At 46.9% G+C, this 18,427-nt stretch overlaps 1 protein-coding gene across 5 annotated transcripts in view; it reads right to left on the reverse strand.

Annotated features, from left to right (window-relative positions):
* The window catches only part of KCNIP2 (potassium voltage-gated channel interacting protein 2), a 533,119-nt gene that overhangs the window by 79,580 nt on the left and 435,112 nt on the right, over positions 1 to 18,427 (reverse strand). The window contains exon 1 of one of the 5 annotated variants that reach the window (XM_073595496.1): positions 822 to 1,056. The exons of the other annotated variants lie outside the window; for them this stretch is intronic. Coding sequence (XP_073451597.1) covers positions 822 to 906 — 85 coding nt within the window. The 5' untranslated portion in view covers positions 907 to 1,056. Of the gene's footprint in view, positions 1 to 821; positions 1,057 to 18,427 lie in introns of those variants that run through there. 5 annotated transcript variants of the gene reach the window in all.

Below are 18,427 nucleotides of genomic sequence, written 5' to 3' on the forward strand. Positions count from 1 at the left end.
GGGAGAAATAGTGCCTCATCATTTGGTTTTAATGAGAGGAATAGTGCACCATCATTGGTTTTAATGGGAGGAATAGTGCCCCATCATTTGGTTTTAATGAGAGGAATAGTGCCCCATCATTGGTTTTAATGGGAGGAATAGTGCCCCATCATTGGTTTTAATGGGAGAAATAGTGCCCAATCATTGGTATTAGTGGGAGGAACAGTGCCCTGTCATTGGATTCAATGGGAGGAATAGTGCCCCATGATTGGTGTCAGTGGAAGGAGTAGTGCCCCATCATTGGTTTTAATGGGGGGAATAGTGCCCCCATCATTGGTATCAGTGAGAGGAATAGTGCCCCATTGATTGTGTCAGTGGGAGGAATAGTGCCCCATTGATTGTGTCAGTGGGAGGAATAGTGCCCCATCACTGGTATTAGTGAGGGGAATAGTGCCCCATCATTGGTATCAGTGGAATAGTGCCCCAAGAGCCAGATAAAGGTAAGTAAAGGGCAACATCCGGCCCCCGTGATGCAGTTTGGGGACCACTGCTGTAGGTTATTGAACGTTGCTTTTGTTCTACCTTGTTGAATTATATATATGTAGCAAAAAAAAAAAAGGCTCCCTTTCACCCAACAATCCACAATCTCACCAGTTTATAAAGCAAAATATTTCAAGACTATCAAATAAACAAAAAACAGTAATAGAAAAAAAGAAACATTATAACAACTATCCCAGCAACGTGTAACAAAACACACTTTGGGGAATCTAGGCTACAATGTGTATAAAAAGATATACAAAGATACAGGAGCTGGAAATGAAGAAAACGACCCCAAAACTCACGTCTTGTTCTCCTCCGAATTGTCCGGGGGATGAGGTCCCTGACGGACTTCAACATACATCCGGCTGTCTGTGGGATAAACGCCATCTTCCACGTGGAAAGCCCCCAAATTCCTGGATTCTGGTTAAATTTGCTGTTGCCTCTTTTTGTTCTTTTTTTCCCCCGAGTTGTGGTGCAGCGAGTGGTTTTTTTTTCGGAGGTGGCCGGGCTGGTGCTGTGACGGTAATTAGGGGGGGGGGGGGGCTTTTGTCTTTTAATTCAGCGATCCGGCAAATCCTGCAGTCTAGTCACACTACAGACTGCAGAAGTCTGCGGCTGAGAGGTAGAGGAACAACATTGGATTTTTTATCACTGCAGATGTGTATTAGACGCAGAGACCTCCGCTGGAAATGAAGCATGTCAAGGCCACGTTATGCCGTTTATCATCGGAAGAGGCGAAGGCGAAGACCGCAGGGGGAAGAAAATCAACTTTTATTGCAGGACTGCGAAGATTTGTATTCGCCAAGCTGTTGATATTCCAAACGTTTGGTTTTTCGAATACCAGCAGCAGTTGGGTTTATAAAAGAATGCGAATACAGTAAAAAACCCTTGGTTTGGGAGTCATTTGGTTTGAGAGCGTTTTGCAAGACAAGCAACATTTTTAAAATACATTTTGACTTGATATACAAACGATGTCTTGATATACAAGTAACTCCAGTATAAAAGAGAAGAGTGGCACCTCTAAGTGTAGCAAAATGGTTACATTTAACAACTTCCCACCCGGCCTATAGCAGATTGACGGCCGGGCGGTGGTTCAGTTATCCTGACTGGGCGTCATATGACATCCTTCAGGATAACAGCCGCCGCGCGCCCATGGGGGGCGCGCACCGCGGCGATCGGTGTAGCAGTGTGTTAGTCTGACACACCGCTCCACCGATCTTGGTAAAGAGCCTCCGGCGGAGGCTCTTTACCACGTGATCAGCCGTGTCCAATCACGGCTGATCACGATGTCGATAAGAAAAGCCGTTGATCGGCTTTTCCTCACTCGCATCTGACAGACGCGAGTAGAGGAGAGCCAATCGGCAGCTCTTCTGACAGGAAGGGTCTGCGATAATAGTTTATCAGCGCAGCCCCCCCTCGGATGCCTGCACTAGATCACCAGGGGAGCCGCCAGGACCTCCAGGGAAGTGGGCAACATGTGGATGGCCAGGTATGTACCCCATAGCCATCCACATGTGCCCAGTCTGTGCCCAACAGTGCCCACAAATGGGCACTGACTGGCACCATTATAAACCAGTGATGCCCAGCAATGCCACCCATCAATGTCATCAGTGCCACCATTCAGTGTCAACAGTGCCAGCCATCAGTGTCCATCTGTGCCACCTATCAGTGCCCATCAGTGCCCACCTATCAGTGCCCATTAGTGCCCATCTGTGCCACCTATCAGTGCCACCCATAAGTAGCCATCAGTGCCACCCATAAGTGCCCATCAGTGCCGCCTATGAGTGCCCATCAGTGCCACCTATGAGTGCCCATCAGTGCTGCATACCAGTGCAACCTATCAGTGTCCATCAGTGCCGCCTATCAGTGCCCATCATCAGTGCCTGTCAGTGCCACCTCATCAGTGCCACCTCATTGGTGCCCATCAGTGCTGCCTTATCAGTGCCCGTCAGTGCAGCCATATCAGTGCCCGTCAGTGCAGCCATATCAGTGCCCGTCTTTGAAGAAAAAACTTATTTATTTACAAAAATTTTTAACAGAAACAACGAAAAACTTTTTATATTTTTTATATTTTATATTTTTTAATTTTTTTTTTTATAACTTTTTTTATTTGTTGCGCAAAAAATAAAAACCGCAGAGCTGATCAAATACCACCAAAAGAAATCTCTATTTGTGGGAACAAAATGATAAAAAATTTGTTTGGGTACAGTGTGGTATGACCGCGCAATTGTCATTCAAATTGCGACAGCGCTGAAAGCTGAAAATTGGCCTGGGCAGGAAGGTGCCTAATGAAGGTACAATGTTTAGCAACATATCGCTACACTTAAAGGGGTTGTAAACCTTCCGTTTTTTTTTTTTTTCACCTTAATGCATCCTATTCATTAAGGTGAAAAAACATCTGATGGTTACAGGCCCCCCCAGCCCCCCAGTGTACCTGAGCCCTCGAAAGTCCCGTGTCGAGAACGCAATGGCTTCTCGGCTCTTCTTTGGATAAATTGATAACAGCGCAGCCATTGGCTTGCACTGTTTTCAATCAAATCTGAATGACGCGGCCGCCGGGGGGCGGGACCGAGATATGTGTCTATGGACGCAGAGTGTATGAGATGGGAGCGCGCCCGCACAGTAACCCCCTCGGGAGAGAGCTTCCCGAAGGGTTTATCTATTGCGGGGAGGAGCTGAGACAGCCGCCGTGGGACCCCAGAACAGCCGGATCAGGGCCACTCTGTGCAGAACGAACTGCACAGTGGAGGGAAGTATAACATATTCGTTATTTAAAAAAAAAAAAAAAACAAACCTTTACAACCACTTTAAGCCTCGTACACACGATCGGATTTTTCGACGGGAATTGTGTGGCCCATCAAATGCAGCCATTGTGCCCATCAAATGCAGCCACTGTGCCCATCAAATGCAGCCATTGTGCCCATCAAATGCAGCCACTGTGCCCATCAAACGCTGCCACTGTGCTATCAAACGCAGTCACTGTGCCCATCAAACGCAGCCACTGTGCCCATCAAACGCAGCCACTGTGCCCATCAAACGCAGCCACTGTGCTATCAAACGCAGCCACTGTGCTATCAAACGCAGCCACTGTGCCATCAAACGCAGCCACTGTGCCATCAAACGCAGCCACTGTGCCCATCAATTGCAGCCACTGTGCCCATCAATTGCAGCCACTGTGGCCATCAATTGCAGCCACTGTGCCCCATCAAACGCAGCCACTGTGCCCCATCAAACACAGCCACTGTGCCATCAAACGCAGCCACTGTGCCATCAAACGCAGCCAGTGTGCCATCAAACGCAGCCACTGTGCCCATCAATTGCAGCCACTGTGCCCACTGTGAAGATTCACTGCAGGAAAGCAGTGCAGGGGAGGGTAGGCGGAGCTTAAGGCTCCACCTGTCACCTGTTGCTTATGGGGGCGCGAGTGACACACGCTGCCCCCCCGCATGAGATAAAGCCCCCCCACCCGTCTTGCTGATTCCCGGCTCCTGCTGCCGCCTCCCGCACACTTGCAGCCCACGGCGGCCGGCTATCTGTAGCGGCGCCGTGGTGTATGGGCGTGCTTGTCAGAGAGTAGGGGGGGCGTGAGATACACGCCCCCATCCTCTGCCAAGCACCAGCAAGACGGGTGGGGGGGGCATTATCTCATGAGGGGGGGGGGCGGCCCTTTTTGCCGCCCCCCACAAAGTGCCGCCCTAGGCCTAGGCCTTGTCGGCCTAGGCCAAAACACAGCCCTGTGTATGCTCCATCGGACAATTGTTGTCGGACTTTCTGCCAAACAAATGTTGGCCGGCAGGTTTTTAAATTCTCCGCGAACAAATGTGCGTTGTCTGATTTTCCGAGCGCGTGTACACAAGTACAAACACGCATGCTCGGAAGCAAGGACGATTCTCTTCTTCTTTAATGGGATAAATAATGAAGCTGCTTTGCCGGTGATACTGATGAGCCTCGTACACACGATCGGATTGTTGGCCAACAAAACCCTTTGGGCTCCTTCTGCTAATTTCGAGTTAATAGAAGTTTGGTGAGTGTTGATTCGCGCTTTTCATTTCGCGCTTTTCAGTTCGTTTCTGAACGGCCGTTCGTCAACCAGACATGTTGCGGAATTGGAGGAGATAACGTGTTATTTATTATTGGCCTTGGAGTTATTGCTTTGTTGTGTTACCACAACACCATTATCCCATAAAAGTGGGTGAGATGATAGGATTATTGCGGTGCCCAGAAATTTTATACAAAGAGTAATTTGTTAAAATTAGATTGATTTTATTACAAAGATTATTTTTAAAAAAAGGAGTCCAGTAAACGCATTTCATTTACAGTACAGGCACATATAGGAGCATATACATGTATGTTACAACCAGTGAAGGAATGGAATAAATCCCTACTATTTTCGCCAAAACATTGGCTTCTTCAGGGGATAAAGTAGGTTGTAATTCTACAAAAGAGAATTGAAATTAGTAATCAAATGTACAGTATATACAGATAACTGAGAGCAATGTCATGCGAACCACCGACAGAAGTACATGGAAACTACGCAGTGGTGCCCAATCAATAGGTCCCAGCCAAGATGAAAAATGATGTCAACTGTGAATCAGTTGCCATCATCACAGTTGACATCATTTTTCATCTTGGCTGGGACCTATTGATTGGGCACCACTGCGTAGTTTCCATGTACTTCTGTCGGTGGTTCGCATGACATTGCTCTCAGTTATCTGTGTATACTGTACATTTGATTACTAATTTCAATTCTCTTTTGTAGAATTACAACCTACTTTATCCCCTGAAGAAGCCAATGTTTTGGCGAAACTAGTAGGGGTTTATTCCATTCCTTCACTGGTTGTAACATACATGTATATGCTCCTATATGTGCCTGTACTGTAAATGAAATGCGTTTACTGGACTCCTTTTCTAAAAAATAATCTTTGTAATAAAATCAATCTAATTTTAACAAATTACTCTTTGTATAAAATTTCTGGGCACCGCAATAATCCTATCATACTTTTCCAGTTATCTATCAGGATGAGGTGCCCTACTTAATCAAAGACACACACACCACCAACCCCAACTTTTTTCACCATTATCCCGTAGTTTTTAAGATCAAAGATATAACTATGTTGGTGTCCCTTGTTAATTTTACATTGTATGTTATAAAATGTAACTGCCGACTCCCAAACTGTCATTTGAAGTAAAACACATAGCCAAGTATTATTCTACACAATTTTTTTTTATTGTGCATTAAAAAAAAGAAAACAAATAAAATTAGACATGATATCTGCCAATAGAACGTAACCAAAAAGTGCATTCTATGCATCCAAAAATATAGAAAATATACCAAATCAAATCATTATTCAACCAAAAAAATAATGTCAAAGCAATAACTCCAAGGCCAATAATAAATAACACGTTATCTCCTCCGATTCCGCAACATTATCTCCGGCCGTTCAGAAACAAACTGAAAAGCACGAAATGAAAAGCGCAAATCAACACGAAACACGAAATTAGCAGAAGGAGCCCAAAGGGTGGCGCTAAAGAGCTGAAAAACCACGTAGTACGTCACTACCTTCGTATTTGTTGGCCAACAATTGTGTGGCCGTGTGTATGCAAGACGAGTTTGGGCCAACGCCCTTCGGACAAAATTCCAACGGTTTTGTTGGCCAACAATCCCATCGTGTGTGCGAGGCTTTAGGCTCGGTTCACACCGACTTACAGCGCGACTTTGCAAGGCGATTTGGAGGCGACTTCAGCGTGACTTTGCGCAACTTACAAGGCGACTTAAAGTTGCCACCGGGGCAGGCGTCTTTGGCTGTGGCCAATCACAGAATAATCAGCTCTGCGGGAGGGAAGGGGTTGCCTGGGTAAACGTGGGAAATTCCTCGGTAAATTATTTTCTTTTTCCTGTAAAGTCACTTCAACATAGATGGAGGTCCGACTTGGAGGCAACTTCCATTGAAATCTATGGGTACAAGTTGCCTAGAAGTCGCCTTGATATAGTACAGGAACCTTTTCTGAACTCGGAGCGACTTCATTAGTGTACATTAAGACGGCTCTCATTCACTTCAATGGAATTTCTTAGGTCCAGCGACTTGGGGCAACTTGAGGTCTGACAAGTCGGATCCCAAGGCGCTGTAGTGTGAACTGACGCTTAGAGGCGCCTCTCTTCTCTTTTTATACTCTAGCTCAGTGCTTCTCAACCTTTTTTTTCAGTCGAGGCACCCTTTAAGATTATGGTCAATCTCGAGGCACCCTCCAAAATGATGGACCGTCTTGAAGCCCCCCATTGTAAAAACTATTCTGACCGTTTTACATATTGCAGCAACACCAACGTTAAAGGTGATTTATTCCTCAAAAAGCTAATACACTTTTTTATACTGACTAGTATTCCAATGTTTCTCTTCTTCCAAGGGAGGGTCAAACAAGGATGATATCCAGGCAACTGACCTCCTCCTTATCAAATGATGATGCCGTTGGTCTTTAGGAGGTTGGCAGCTAGAAGGTTGTAATGGTGGACAATGAAAACCTGTGGCTTTGTGTAACTAAGAGAAGGGTTGTATCCACCCACCAGCTTGTATGCAATTTTGGGGTGATTTTTAGGCATTTTGCCAAGGCACCCCTGATGAGACCTTAAGGCACCCTGGTTGAAAAAGGGCTGCTCTAGCTTCTTCTGGATTTTGCTTCTAATCCCCTCGTGGAGGCTTCCATTTGTGGATGGACATTTTATGGTTACACAACCTATCACATTGCTATAATCTTTTTATATGGACTATATAGTGGGTAGTGGGGGTCCCACAGGATTCTGTGCTGGGACCAATCCTATTTAATTTGTTCGTAGACGACCTGGAGGATGGGATAAACAGTTCAATCTCTGTGTTTGCAGACGATACTAAGCTAAGCAGGGCAATAACTTCTCCGCAGGATGTGGAAACCTTGCAGAAAGATCTGAACAAATGAATGGGGTGGCAACTACATGGCAAATGAAGTTCAATGTAGAAAAATGTAAAATAATGCATTTGGGTGGCAAAAATATGAATGCAATCTATAGACTGGGGGGAGAACCTCTGGGGGGATCTAGGATGGAAAAGGACCTGGGGGTCCTAGTAGATGATAGGCTCAGCAATGCCAAGCTGCTGCTAACAAAGCAAACAGAATATTGGTATTAAGAAGGGGATCAACTCCAGAGATAAAACGATAATTCTCCCACTCTACAAGACTCTGGTCCGGCCGCACCTGGGACGAGAAGCCGGAAACTGGAAGTGACACGATGGTGAATATTGATTCGCGAAAATCAAAAGTGGGAGGGGCAGTGCTCTGCGCCCCGAGGACATTCTAAAACAAGCCAATTAGAGCCTCTGGCTTTAATCACATGCTTGTCAAAAATTGACGGACCTAATAGACACCCATTAGTCCGGCGCCCTGCACAGTGCACACACATAGAATGATTTATTTTTAAATAAATGGTAATATGACTAACATTTTTAAACTTTAAGATGTTAAAAAATGGTAGTCATATTACCATTTACTTAAAAATAAATCGTTCTATGATTAGCTTTTTTATTTGTCAAAGCTTTTTTGAATTTTTCTGAATCCAGCTCATCAGCTTGAGCAGTAGGGGCCAAATGTCACTCAAGTACACTAAATTACCAAAGTATTGGGACGCCTGCAGTGGTGGCATCCCTTACCCCGCCAGCTATAGGTAGGTCGGGTCCCCCCCCAGTCGGTCAATCAAGCAGTCAGTCATCAAGCCCGGCACTTACCCCATGTAGGTTGCGGGTGGGCAGCGGGCGCGTTGCGGGCTCCTACGGGCAGCGGCTCTTGTGTCAAAATATCTTGGTATGCTGACACCTTAAGAGTTCCCTTCACTGGAACTACGGGGCCAAACCCAACCCCCGAAAAACAACCCCCACACCATAATCCCCCCCCCTCCACCAAATGATTTGGACCAGTGCATAAAGAAAGGTCCATAAAGACATGGATGAGCGAGTTTGGGGTGGAGAAACTTGACTGGCCTGCACAGAGTCCTTTGGGATGAATTAGAGCAGAAACTGTGAGCCAGGCCTTCTCATCCGACATCAGTGCCTGACCTCACAAATATGCTTCTGGAAGAATGGTTAAACATTCCCATAGACACACTCCTAAACCTTGTGGACGGCCTTCCCAGAAGAGTTGAAGCTGTTATAGCTGCAAAGGGTGGGCCAACTTAATATTGAACCCTACGGACTAATGCCCCGTACACACGGTCGGACTTTGTTCGGACATTCCGACAACAAAATCCTAGGATTTTTTTCGACGGATGTTGGCTCAAACTTGTCTTGCATACACACGGTCACACAAAGTTGTCGGAAAATCCGATCGTTCTAAACGCGGTGACGTAAAACACGTACGTCGGGACTATAAACGGGGCAGTAGCCAATAGCTTTCATCTCTTTATTTATTCTGAGCATGCGTGGCACTTTGTCCGTCGGATTTGTGTACACACGATCGGAATTTCCGACAGCGGATTTTGTTGTCGGAAAATTTTATCTCCTGCTCTCCAACTGTGTGTGTCGGAAAATCCGATGGAAAATGTCCGATGGAGCCCACACACGGTCAGAATTTCCGACAACACGCTCCGATCGGACATTTTCCATCGGAAAATCCGACCGTGTGTACGGGGCATAAGACTGGGATGTCATTAAAGTTCAGGTGCGTGTAAAGGCAGGCGTCCCAATACTTTTGGCAATATATATAGTTTCTGTTATTTATTGTCATGAGCCTATAATACCCATACCTGGGAACTTGCCAGCTCTCACCAGGAGATGTGGGTTGTCCTAATTCATAATAATTGTGCCATCTTACCTATGAAAGGTTTGTATCCGATTTTTCTGAATCCGACTCATCAGCTTAAGCATCAGGGGCCAAAATGCCACTCAAGTATATGGATTCTGTTATTTAAAGTCTTGAGCCTGTAATACCCATACCTGGGAACTTGCCGGCTTTCACCTGGAGATGTCGGGTTTCCTAATTCATAATGATTGAGCTTTCTTACCTATCAAAGGTTTTTATTCAATTTTTTTGAATCTGGGCTCATCAGCTTGAGGATTGGAGGTCAAAGGTCGCCTTCATTACAAGAGTTCTGCTCTTTAGTCTGGTGAGCCTTCAATACCCATACCTGGGAACTTGCCGGCCTTTACCTGGAGATGCCGGGTTTCCCAAATCATGGTTGAGCTTTCTTACCCATGAAAGGTTTATATAAAATGTTTCTGAATCTGACTCCTCAGCTCGACCACCAGGGGGTCAAAGATCACCTGTAGTATTTTGAGTTCTGTTATTTAACTTCTTAAGCCTGTAATACCCATACCTGGGAACTTGCTGGGGTTCACCTGGAGATGCCGGGTTTCCGAAATTCATAATGATTGTGCCATCATACCTATGGAAGGTATTGTATTCAGTTTTTCCTGAATCTGACTCATCGGCTTGAGCATTAGAGGTCAAGAGTCATCCAAAGTATATGAGTTCTGCTATTTAAGCTGTTGAGCCTGTAATACCCATACCTGGGAACAGGGGCGGACTGACAACTCATGGGGCCCCCGGGCAATAGGAGATTATGGGGCCCCCGGGCAATAGGAGATTATGGGGCCCCCGGGCAATAGGAGATTATGGGGCCCCCAGGCAACAGATTATGGGGCCACACAGTATACACACACACACATACAGTATACACACACAGACACACAATATACACACACAGAATACACACACACACACTGAAAAGGTACTGGAGAGGTGGGGCAGCTATAGTCTTTGGATTTTTAAAAAAACACAGATTTTTACATACTGTCCCTGGTTTTATTGAGGCTGGCAACCCTGATGGGGCCCCTTAGTGGCATGGGGCCCTCGGGCAGTGCCCGAGGGCCCAAATGGTCAGTCCGCCCCTGCCTGGGAACTTGCCGGCTCTCACCTGGAGATGTCGGGATTCCAAATTCATAATAATTGTGCCAATCTTATGGAAGATTTATATTCAGTTTTCCTAAATGGGACTCGTCAGCTTAAGTATCAGGGGTGAAAGGTCATCCAAAGTATATAGCAGTGACGGCAAACCTTGGCACCCCAGGTGTTTTGGAACTACATTTCCCATGATGCTCATGCACTCTGCAGTGTAGCTGAGGATCATGGGAAATGTAGTTCCAAAACATCTGGGGTGCCAAGGTCCTCCATCACTGGTATATAGATTCTGTTATATAAAGTCTTAAGCCTGTAATAATACCCATAGCCGGGAACTTGCCGACTTTCACCTGGAGATGCCGGGTCTCCCAATTTCATCTGTGCTTTCTCATCTATGAAAGGTTTATATAAAATTTTTCTGAATCTGACACATGCGTTCGAGCATTAGGGGGTCAAAAATCACCCAATGTATATGGGTTCTGACATTTAAGCTCTTCATGCACTTGGGAACTTTTCTATAAGACCCCCCCCCCCACATTTCTCCTCTACAATGAAAAACATCAACAAAAAAAAAAAACCCCAAAAAAACCCCTTGAAAAAAATAAAATAAACCCCGTTTCACATAGGTTGGACTTGATGGACTTGTGTCTTTTTTCAACCTCCCCTACTATGTAACTATGTAACTGCTTTCCAAAAAAAAAAAATGTCCTGGTTTACATCAGCCGTGAACCACCGTGACTCCTCCCTCCGCTTGTAAAAGCGATTCAGCGGCTAATCAGCCACTCGGATCACTTTTATCGTTAAAAGAGCGGCAGCTGAGGAAAATTTTAATACCGGGGTTATGGCATTTAGCTGCAGCCACAACCCCGCTATTCCATTGTAAAATCATGACATGATTGGACACAGTCGATCAAATGGGTAAAGAGTGGCAGATCTGGGTCACGCCGTGTCGCGGCTAAACTGGGCGCCGTCCCAGAAAGAGAGCCGCACCGCTCTGCCGTCATTTGACGGGAAGTGGTTAGAGGGGGGGGCTATCAGATTCTGACCGCAGATCCCCTACAACCACTGGCCAGGGTTGTGGGGAAGAGGCCCTTGTCCCTATCATCATTGGGACAAGGTGCTTTGAGGTGGGAGCCCCCCTGCCCCAAAGCTCCCCCTCCCCCCATGTTGAGGGCATGTGGCCTGGTATGGTTCAGAAGGGGGGGGCAATCGCACCCTCTTCCCTTCTGAACCATACCTGACCTGCTGGGCTGCATACTCCGATAAGGGCCTGGTGTGGATTTTAGGGGGAACCCTATGCCTTTTTTTTGTACATTTTGGAGTTTTTGGAGGGTTCTCCTCAAAATCCATATTGAACTCGTCCGAACTAGTTTGTTTATATTCCGCTGTCAGTGGGAAATCCCGCTGACAGCAGATGAGTCATAGTTGTTAAGGATGCAGTGGTCACAGACACCTAAAACAACTAGCAGTGGCGGCCCATGCATTAAGGGTGCACGGGCGCCGCCCCCTCTCTCCTGCCACCCCCTCTATCACCAATAGATAGATTTGTGCATTGCATGTATCTATCTATGGCCACCGCTGCCACCCCCTATTCAGGCGCCCAGCCCCTTTTCGGGCGCAGGGCACCTGATTTACAGCAGCAGGGGGGTGTTTTTGAAGCACCTGATTAGAGCCATAGGCTCTAATAGGCGTAAAAAAAAAGGTGACCTGCGAGCGCCCAGCTGTGTTAGAAAAGCGAATGAATATTCGCTTTCCTAACACTAAACCGCCTCTCCGCCAATCAGGTGCCCGGGTCTGTTACCTGTCACCTGATTGGGGGAAACGACAGGCGCCACTATTGGACGCCTATCAGGAGGAGATGACGGGAGATGAGGACGGCAGGAGACGCACGAAGGACCCCGCTCATCGCCCTCACCCGCTGCCCCACCAAGACAGGGTAAGTGCCGGGCGGGGGTCACACTGGGGGCATTCAAGGGCACACTGGCAGCATTTAATGGGCACACTGGTAACATTTGATGGGCACACTGGCAGCATTTGAGGGGCACACTGACAGCATTTGAGGGGCACAGTGGCTGCATTTGATGGCAGTGTTTAATGGGCACAGTGGCAGCGTTTAATGGGCACAGTGGCAGCGTTTGATGGCACAGTGGCAGCGTTTGATGGCACAGTGGCTGCAATTGATGGCACAGTGGCAGCATTTGAGTACAGAGTAGCAGCATTTGATGGCAGTGTTTAACGGGCACAGTGGCAGCGTTTAATGGGCACAGTGGCAGCGTTTGATGGCACAGTGGCTGCAATTGATGGCACAGTGGCAGCGTTTAATGGGCACAGTGGCAGCGTTTGATGGCACAGTGGCTGCAATTGATGGCACAGTGGCAGCGTTTAATGGGCACAGTGGCAGCGTTTGATGGCACAGTGGCTGCAATTGATGGCACAGTGGCAGCGTTTAATGGGCACAGTGGCAGCGTTTGATGGCACAGTGGCTGCAATTGATGGCACAGTGGCTGCATTTGATGGCATAGTGGCTGCAATTGATGGCACAGTGGCTGCAATTGATGGCACAGTGGCAGCGTTTGATGGCACAGTGGCAGCGTTTGATGGGTACAGTGGCAGCGTTTGATTGCACAGTGGCCGCATTTGAGGGCACAGTGGCAGCGTTTGATGGCATAGTGGCTGCAATTGATGGCACAGTGGCAGCATTTGAGGGCACAGTGGCTGCAATTGATGATTCTTTTTAAAAAAAAATTTGCGCCCCCCCAAAAATTTTGAGCACCAGCTGCCACTGACAACTAGCATTACAGAATTAAACAAAACCAATGCCGGAAATACGAAAACAAAATCGGACATACATGGGCCTATTAGGTTACCAGCATGTCCTTGGAATGTGGGAGGAAATCCACATAGGCGCAGGGAGATCATACAAACTCCTTGCCCATAGTGTCCAGGCTGGGATTCAAACCAAAGGAACCCAGTATCGCAAGACGGATGTACTAGCCACGAATCCCCTGAGCCTATCGGAGCATTCCCTATATCAGTAATGGCGCACGTACGTAGCGACGGTCCTCCGTTTGGCACTCTGTTCTATTACAGTCTTTCTACTCCAAGGTCTCATTTACAGCGGGGAAATGTTAGAAGTAAACTGGTTTAGAAGTTGGCGCTTTGGTCATTCATTATAAATAATAGAACAGGTGAGATAATGGATCTCTGAAACCAGGACGGAGCGACTAACCCTGCCTATTCCTGGAGGTTCAGAAACCCAAACTGCCCAGACAATGGAAGTAATGGAGGAAAGGAGAGTCGCTGGTGTGACAGCGCGATCATCATTACCCCTCAGCCCTTTATTAGACAGTCACAGATCTGTTTCACAACACAGATGCCCAATGCGTAGGACTCCACTGTACATGACAGATGGGTGGAATGATGCCAAGTAGTCCAAGAAAGTATATACGCATATATATATATATATATCCACCTTACCAACCGCTCAGTGTCTGCCAACCCTCTCCTCCAATCTCTACACTGACCACCAACCCTCTTCTCCAATCCCTACACTGACCACCAACCCTCTCCTCCAATCCCTACACTGACCACCAACCCTCTCCTCCAATCCCTACACTGGCTCCCGATCACCCAGCAAATTAAATTCAAAATACTAACCACAACGTACAAACCCATTCACAACTCTGTCCCAAGCTACATCACCAATCTTGTCTCCGAATATCACCCAAATCGTCCTCTCCGCTCATCTCAAGACCTCCTACTCTCAAGCTCTCTCATCTCCTCCTCCCATGCTCGTCTCCAGGATTTCTCCAGAGTCTCTCCCATCCTCTGGAACTCGCTACCTCCACCTGTCCGGCTATCCCCTCTACTCTTGCTACCTTCAGGCGATCCCCGAAAACTCATCTCTTCAGGGAAGCCTATCACGTCTCCAACTAATCTCCCACCACTTCCATCAGCTCATTCCCCCACAGTCACAACCTTTTGTACCACCTGCCCCACCCTATTAGATTGTAAGCTCTTCTGAGCAGGGCCCTCTTAATCCTCTTGTATTTTATTGCATTATAACTGGATTGACTCCCTTTTATATTGTAAAGCGCTGCGTAAACTGTTGGTGCTATATAAATCCTGTATAATAATAATAATAATATATAATAACCAAAATTAATAACCACTTGCCGATCAGGCTTTTTCTGGCTCTTTTATGTTTACAAGTTTAAATCAGTATTTTTTGCTAGAAAATTACTTAGAACCCCCCACACATTGTACATTTTTCTTTAGTAGAGACCCTAGAGAATAAAACGGCGATTGTTGCAATTTTTTATGTCACATGGTATTTGCGCAGTGGTTTTGCGAATGCAATTTTTTGGGGGGGAAAAAATACACTTTAATGAATAAAAAAAAAGCAAAAAAAAAACAAAACACAATATATACCCCAATTTTTTGTAAAATGTGAAAGATGATGTTATGCTGAGTAAATAGATACCTAACATGTCACACTTTAAAATTGCATGGCAGCAAACTACGGTACTTAAAAACCTCCATAGGCCACGCTTTAAACGACTTTACAGGTTACCAGTTTAGCCTTCCAGAGGAGGTCTAGCGCTAGAATTATTGCTCTCGCTCTGTTGTCCGTGGCGACACCTCACATGTGTGGTGCGAACATCGTTTACATATGGATGCGTGACTTACATATGCGTTCGCTTCTGCACATGAGCATGGAGGGACGGGGGCGCTTTAAAAAAAAAAAAAAAAAACTTATTTATTTTACTTTTTTATTTTTACACTGTCCCTTTAATTTTTATTTGATCACTTTTATTCCTATTACAAGAAATGTACACATCCCTTGTAATAGAAATAATGATGACAGGTCCTCTTTATGGAGAGCTCTGGGGGTCAAAAAGACCCCAAATCTCTTCTTTACCTTTAAAAGCAAACGAACAAAAAAATAAATACATTTTTTTTTTTGATCTTTTGCTTTAGAAAAAAAAAAGTACTTTCAGCCTGGACCGGAAGTGACGTCATGATGTCGCTCCGGTCCTCCAAGGCCAGAGAGGCGATCAAAGAGTATGTACTCTTTAAAAGCCTATGGTAGCAGCGGGCCGCATCGCCGGATTGTTTCTCAGGCGAACCGGTGAACACCTGTGGGGGGCGTCCCCTCTGTAACTTCAGAAAGCATTTCATGAGAAAGCCAGCCGCCGGCTAAAAAAAAAAAAACGGGGTTATGGCCGATAGCTTTGGCCATAATCCCGGTAAACCACTTGCAAACCGCAACGTATATATATATATATATATATATATATATATATATATATATGTTTGTTCAATACATAGGCAGGGTCTGCTTCCTGATTGCAGTGCTACATCATGATTGTGCTTTACTGCTCTTCCTCACAATGCAAGTCTATGCACCCCCTATGCGGTTGATATCTTTATCCATAATGGCTGAGAACAAACCAAAGAAAACATTGGAATCTCTAAAAGGAACAAAGCCCCAGCCACTTATATTTACCTTTACTGTAACCCCGTGCTGGTCTGTGATGCTGGGGACCCAAACCCTGTGTTATTAAAGACACCCCTGGCAGGTAATGCAAGCTACCCCAAGGTGCAGAGTCTTACTGATAGCTTAGCCTTCATCAGAGCACCCCCCCAAGGAGTGATGGTGACCTGGGAAAAGTGTGTCGCTCAGGCTCGATAGGGAGGGGGGTATGTAGACAGTGCATCACAGCTGCTGCTAGAGTTCTTCTGACAGGGGATGGAAGGAAGGAAAGGGTGACCCCTGGAAGTTGCACATCTATGGTGATCTGCTACGATGAATGGAGTGGCAACCTCAGCCTGGACTCCTGGACTCTGACCAGGCCATACCTCCAAGGAGTGATGGGTTGGTAAACATAGGAGTCAAGGGCTACTTTGCTGCTTGCTGCCACCGGGTTGCAGGCTTCAGGTTTGCCTCATCAAAGGGTCCGAAAACATAGCTATGTTGAGGAGACAGGAAGGGATGAGACAGCAGGTCAGTGTCCAGGCAGAAATCGAGGTAGGTGGCAGGCAAGAGTCTAGTTGGGGTCTAAGTAGGGTTCGAGGCAGGCGGCAGACAAGATAGCAGTCTGGGTCCAACCAATGGTTAAGACAGGCAACAGACAAGAGTAAGGTTGGAGTCCAAGCAGAGGTTGAGACAGTCAGCAGGCAAGAGAACAGTCTGGGTCCAAGCAGAGGTCAAGGCAGGTGGCAAGAAAGAGAATAATCTGGGCCCAAGCAAAGGTTGAGGCAGGCAGTAGGCAAGAGATAAGTCAGTGTCCAGACAGAGGCCAAAGCAGGTGGCAGGCAGGAGAGTATTCAGGTTTCAGGCAGGGGTTGAGGCAGGTGCAAGGCAAGAGAATAATTGGTGTCCAAGCAGAGGTCAAGGCAGGCGGCAGGCAAGAGAGTCGTCTGGGTCCAAGCAAAGGTTGAGGTAGATTGCAGAAAAGAGACTAGTCATTGTCCAGGCAGAGGACAAAGCAGATGGCAGGCAAGAGACTATTCAGGTTCCAAGCAGAGGTTGAAGCAGATGGTAGGCAAGAGAGTAGTCCGGGTCAAAGCAGAGGTTGAAAGAGAGAGTAGGCAAGAGAGTCGCCAGGGTCCAAAAAGAGGTTTAGGCCGGTGGCAGGAAAGAGAGTAGTCAGTGTCCAGGCGGAGGTTGAGGCAGGTGGCAGACAAAAGTAGTCCAAGCAGAGGTCAAGGCAGGCAGGAGTGTAGCCATGGTCCAAGCATTGTTTGAGGAAGGCAGCAGATGAGGGAGTAGTCAGTGTGCAGGCTGAGGTTGAGGCATGAGACAGGCAAGAGAGTAAATCAGTGTCCAAGCAGAGGTCAAGACAGGCGGTGGGTAAGAGAGTCGTCTGGGTCCAAGCAAAAGCTGTGGCGGATGGCAGGAAAGAGATTAGTCATTGTCCAGGCAGAGGTCATTGTCCAGGCAGAGGTCTAGGCAGGTGGCAGACAAGAGAGTAGTCAGTGTACAGGCAGACGCCAAAACAGGTAGCAGGTAGTCAGGTTCCAAGTAGAGGTTGAAACAGATGGTAGACAAAAGAGTAGTCAGGGTCCAAGCAGAGGTTGAGATCAACGGTTGGCAAGAGAGTAGTCAGGGTCCAAGAAGAGGTTTAGGCAGGTGGCAAGAAAGAGAGTAGTCAGTGTCCAGGTAGAGGTCACGGCAGGCAAAAGAGTAATCTGGGTACAAACAGAGGTTAAGACAGGCGGTAGGCATGAGAGCAGTCAAGGTCCAAGCAGAATTGAGATAGATGGTGGGCAAAAGAGTAGACAGGGTCCAAGAAGAGGTTTAGGCAGGCGGCAGGAAAGAGGGTAGTCAGTATCCAGGCAGAGGTTGAGGCAGGGGGCAGGCGAGAGAGTACTCAGGGTCCAAGCAGAGGTTAAGGCAGGCAGCAGGTAGGAGAGTCATTAGGGTACATACAAAGTTTGAGGCCTGTAGCAGAAGAGACTAGTTAGTGTCCAGGCTAGGGGTTGAGGCAGGGGGCAGACAAAAGTAGCTGGGGTCCAAGCAGAGGTCAAGGCAGGCAAGAGAGTAGTCATGGAACAAGCATCGGTTGTGGAAGGCAGTAGCCAAGGGAGTAGTCAGTGTCCAGGCTGAGGCTGAGTTGGCAACAGGAGATGGAGACAAGGGCCGAGTCAAAGTCTGGCAATCCAGGTCAGGAACAAGTGATCAGAGCAACAGTAATCTCACCCACAGGATTGCTGGCAAGACAACACAGCACCCTTCAAGCCAATGGGCACCCCGAGCATCAGGGATGCTCATGCCTACATGCACAAGCAGTCATAACAAAAAAAACACAACCATGACACTCTACAAACAGAGAGGATGAGCCATGCCACTGAGACAGAGTAACAGCTCTGAGGTACTGAGAGCTCCCTCTAGTGGTTGATCTAGTAAAAAAAAAAATGTAAAATGCAAAAATTAGAGAGTCATATCATATATTCTCTAGAATAAAAGCTCCAACTAATAATAGTT

The sequence above is a fragment of the Aquarana catesbeiana genome, linkage group LG08 (genome assembly GCF_042186555.1).
Source record: "Aquarana catesbeiana isolate 2022-GZ linkage group LG08, ASM4218655v1, whole genome shotgun sequence".
Lineage (NCBI taxonomy): Eukaryota > Metazoa > Chordata > Amphibia > Anura > Ranidae > Aquarana > Aquarana catesbeiana.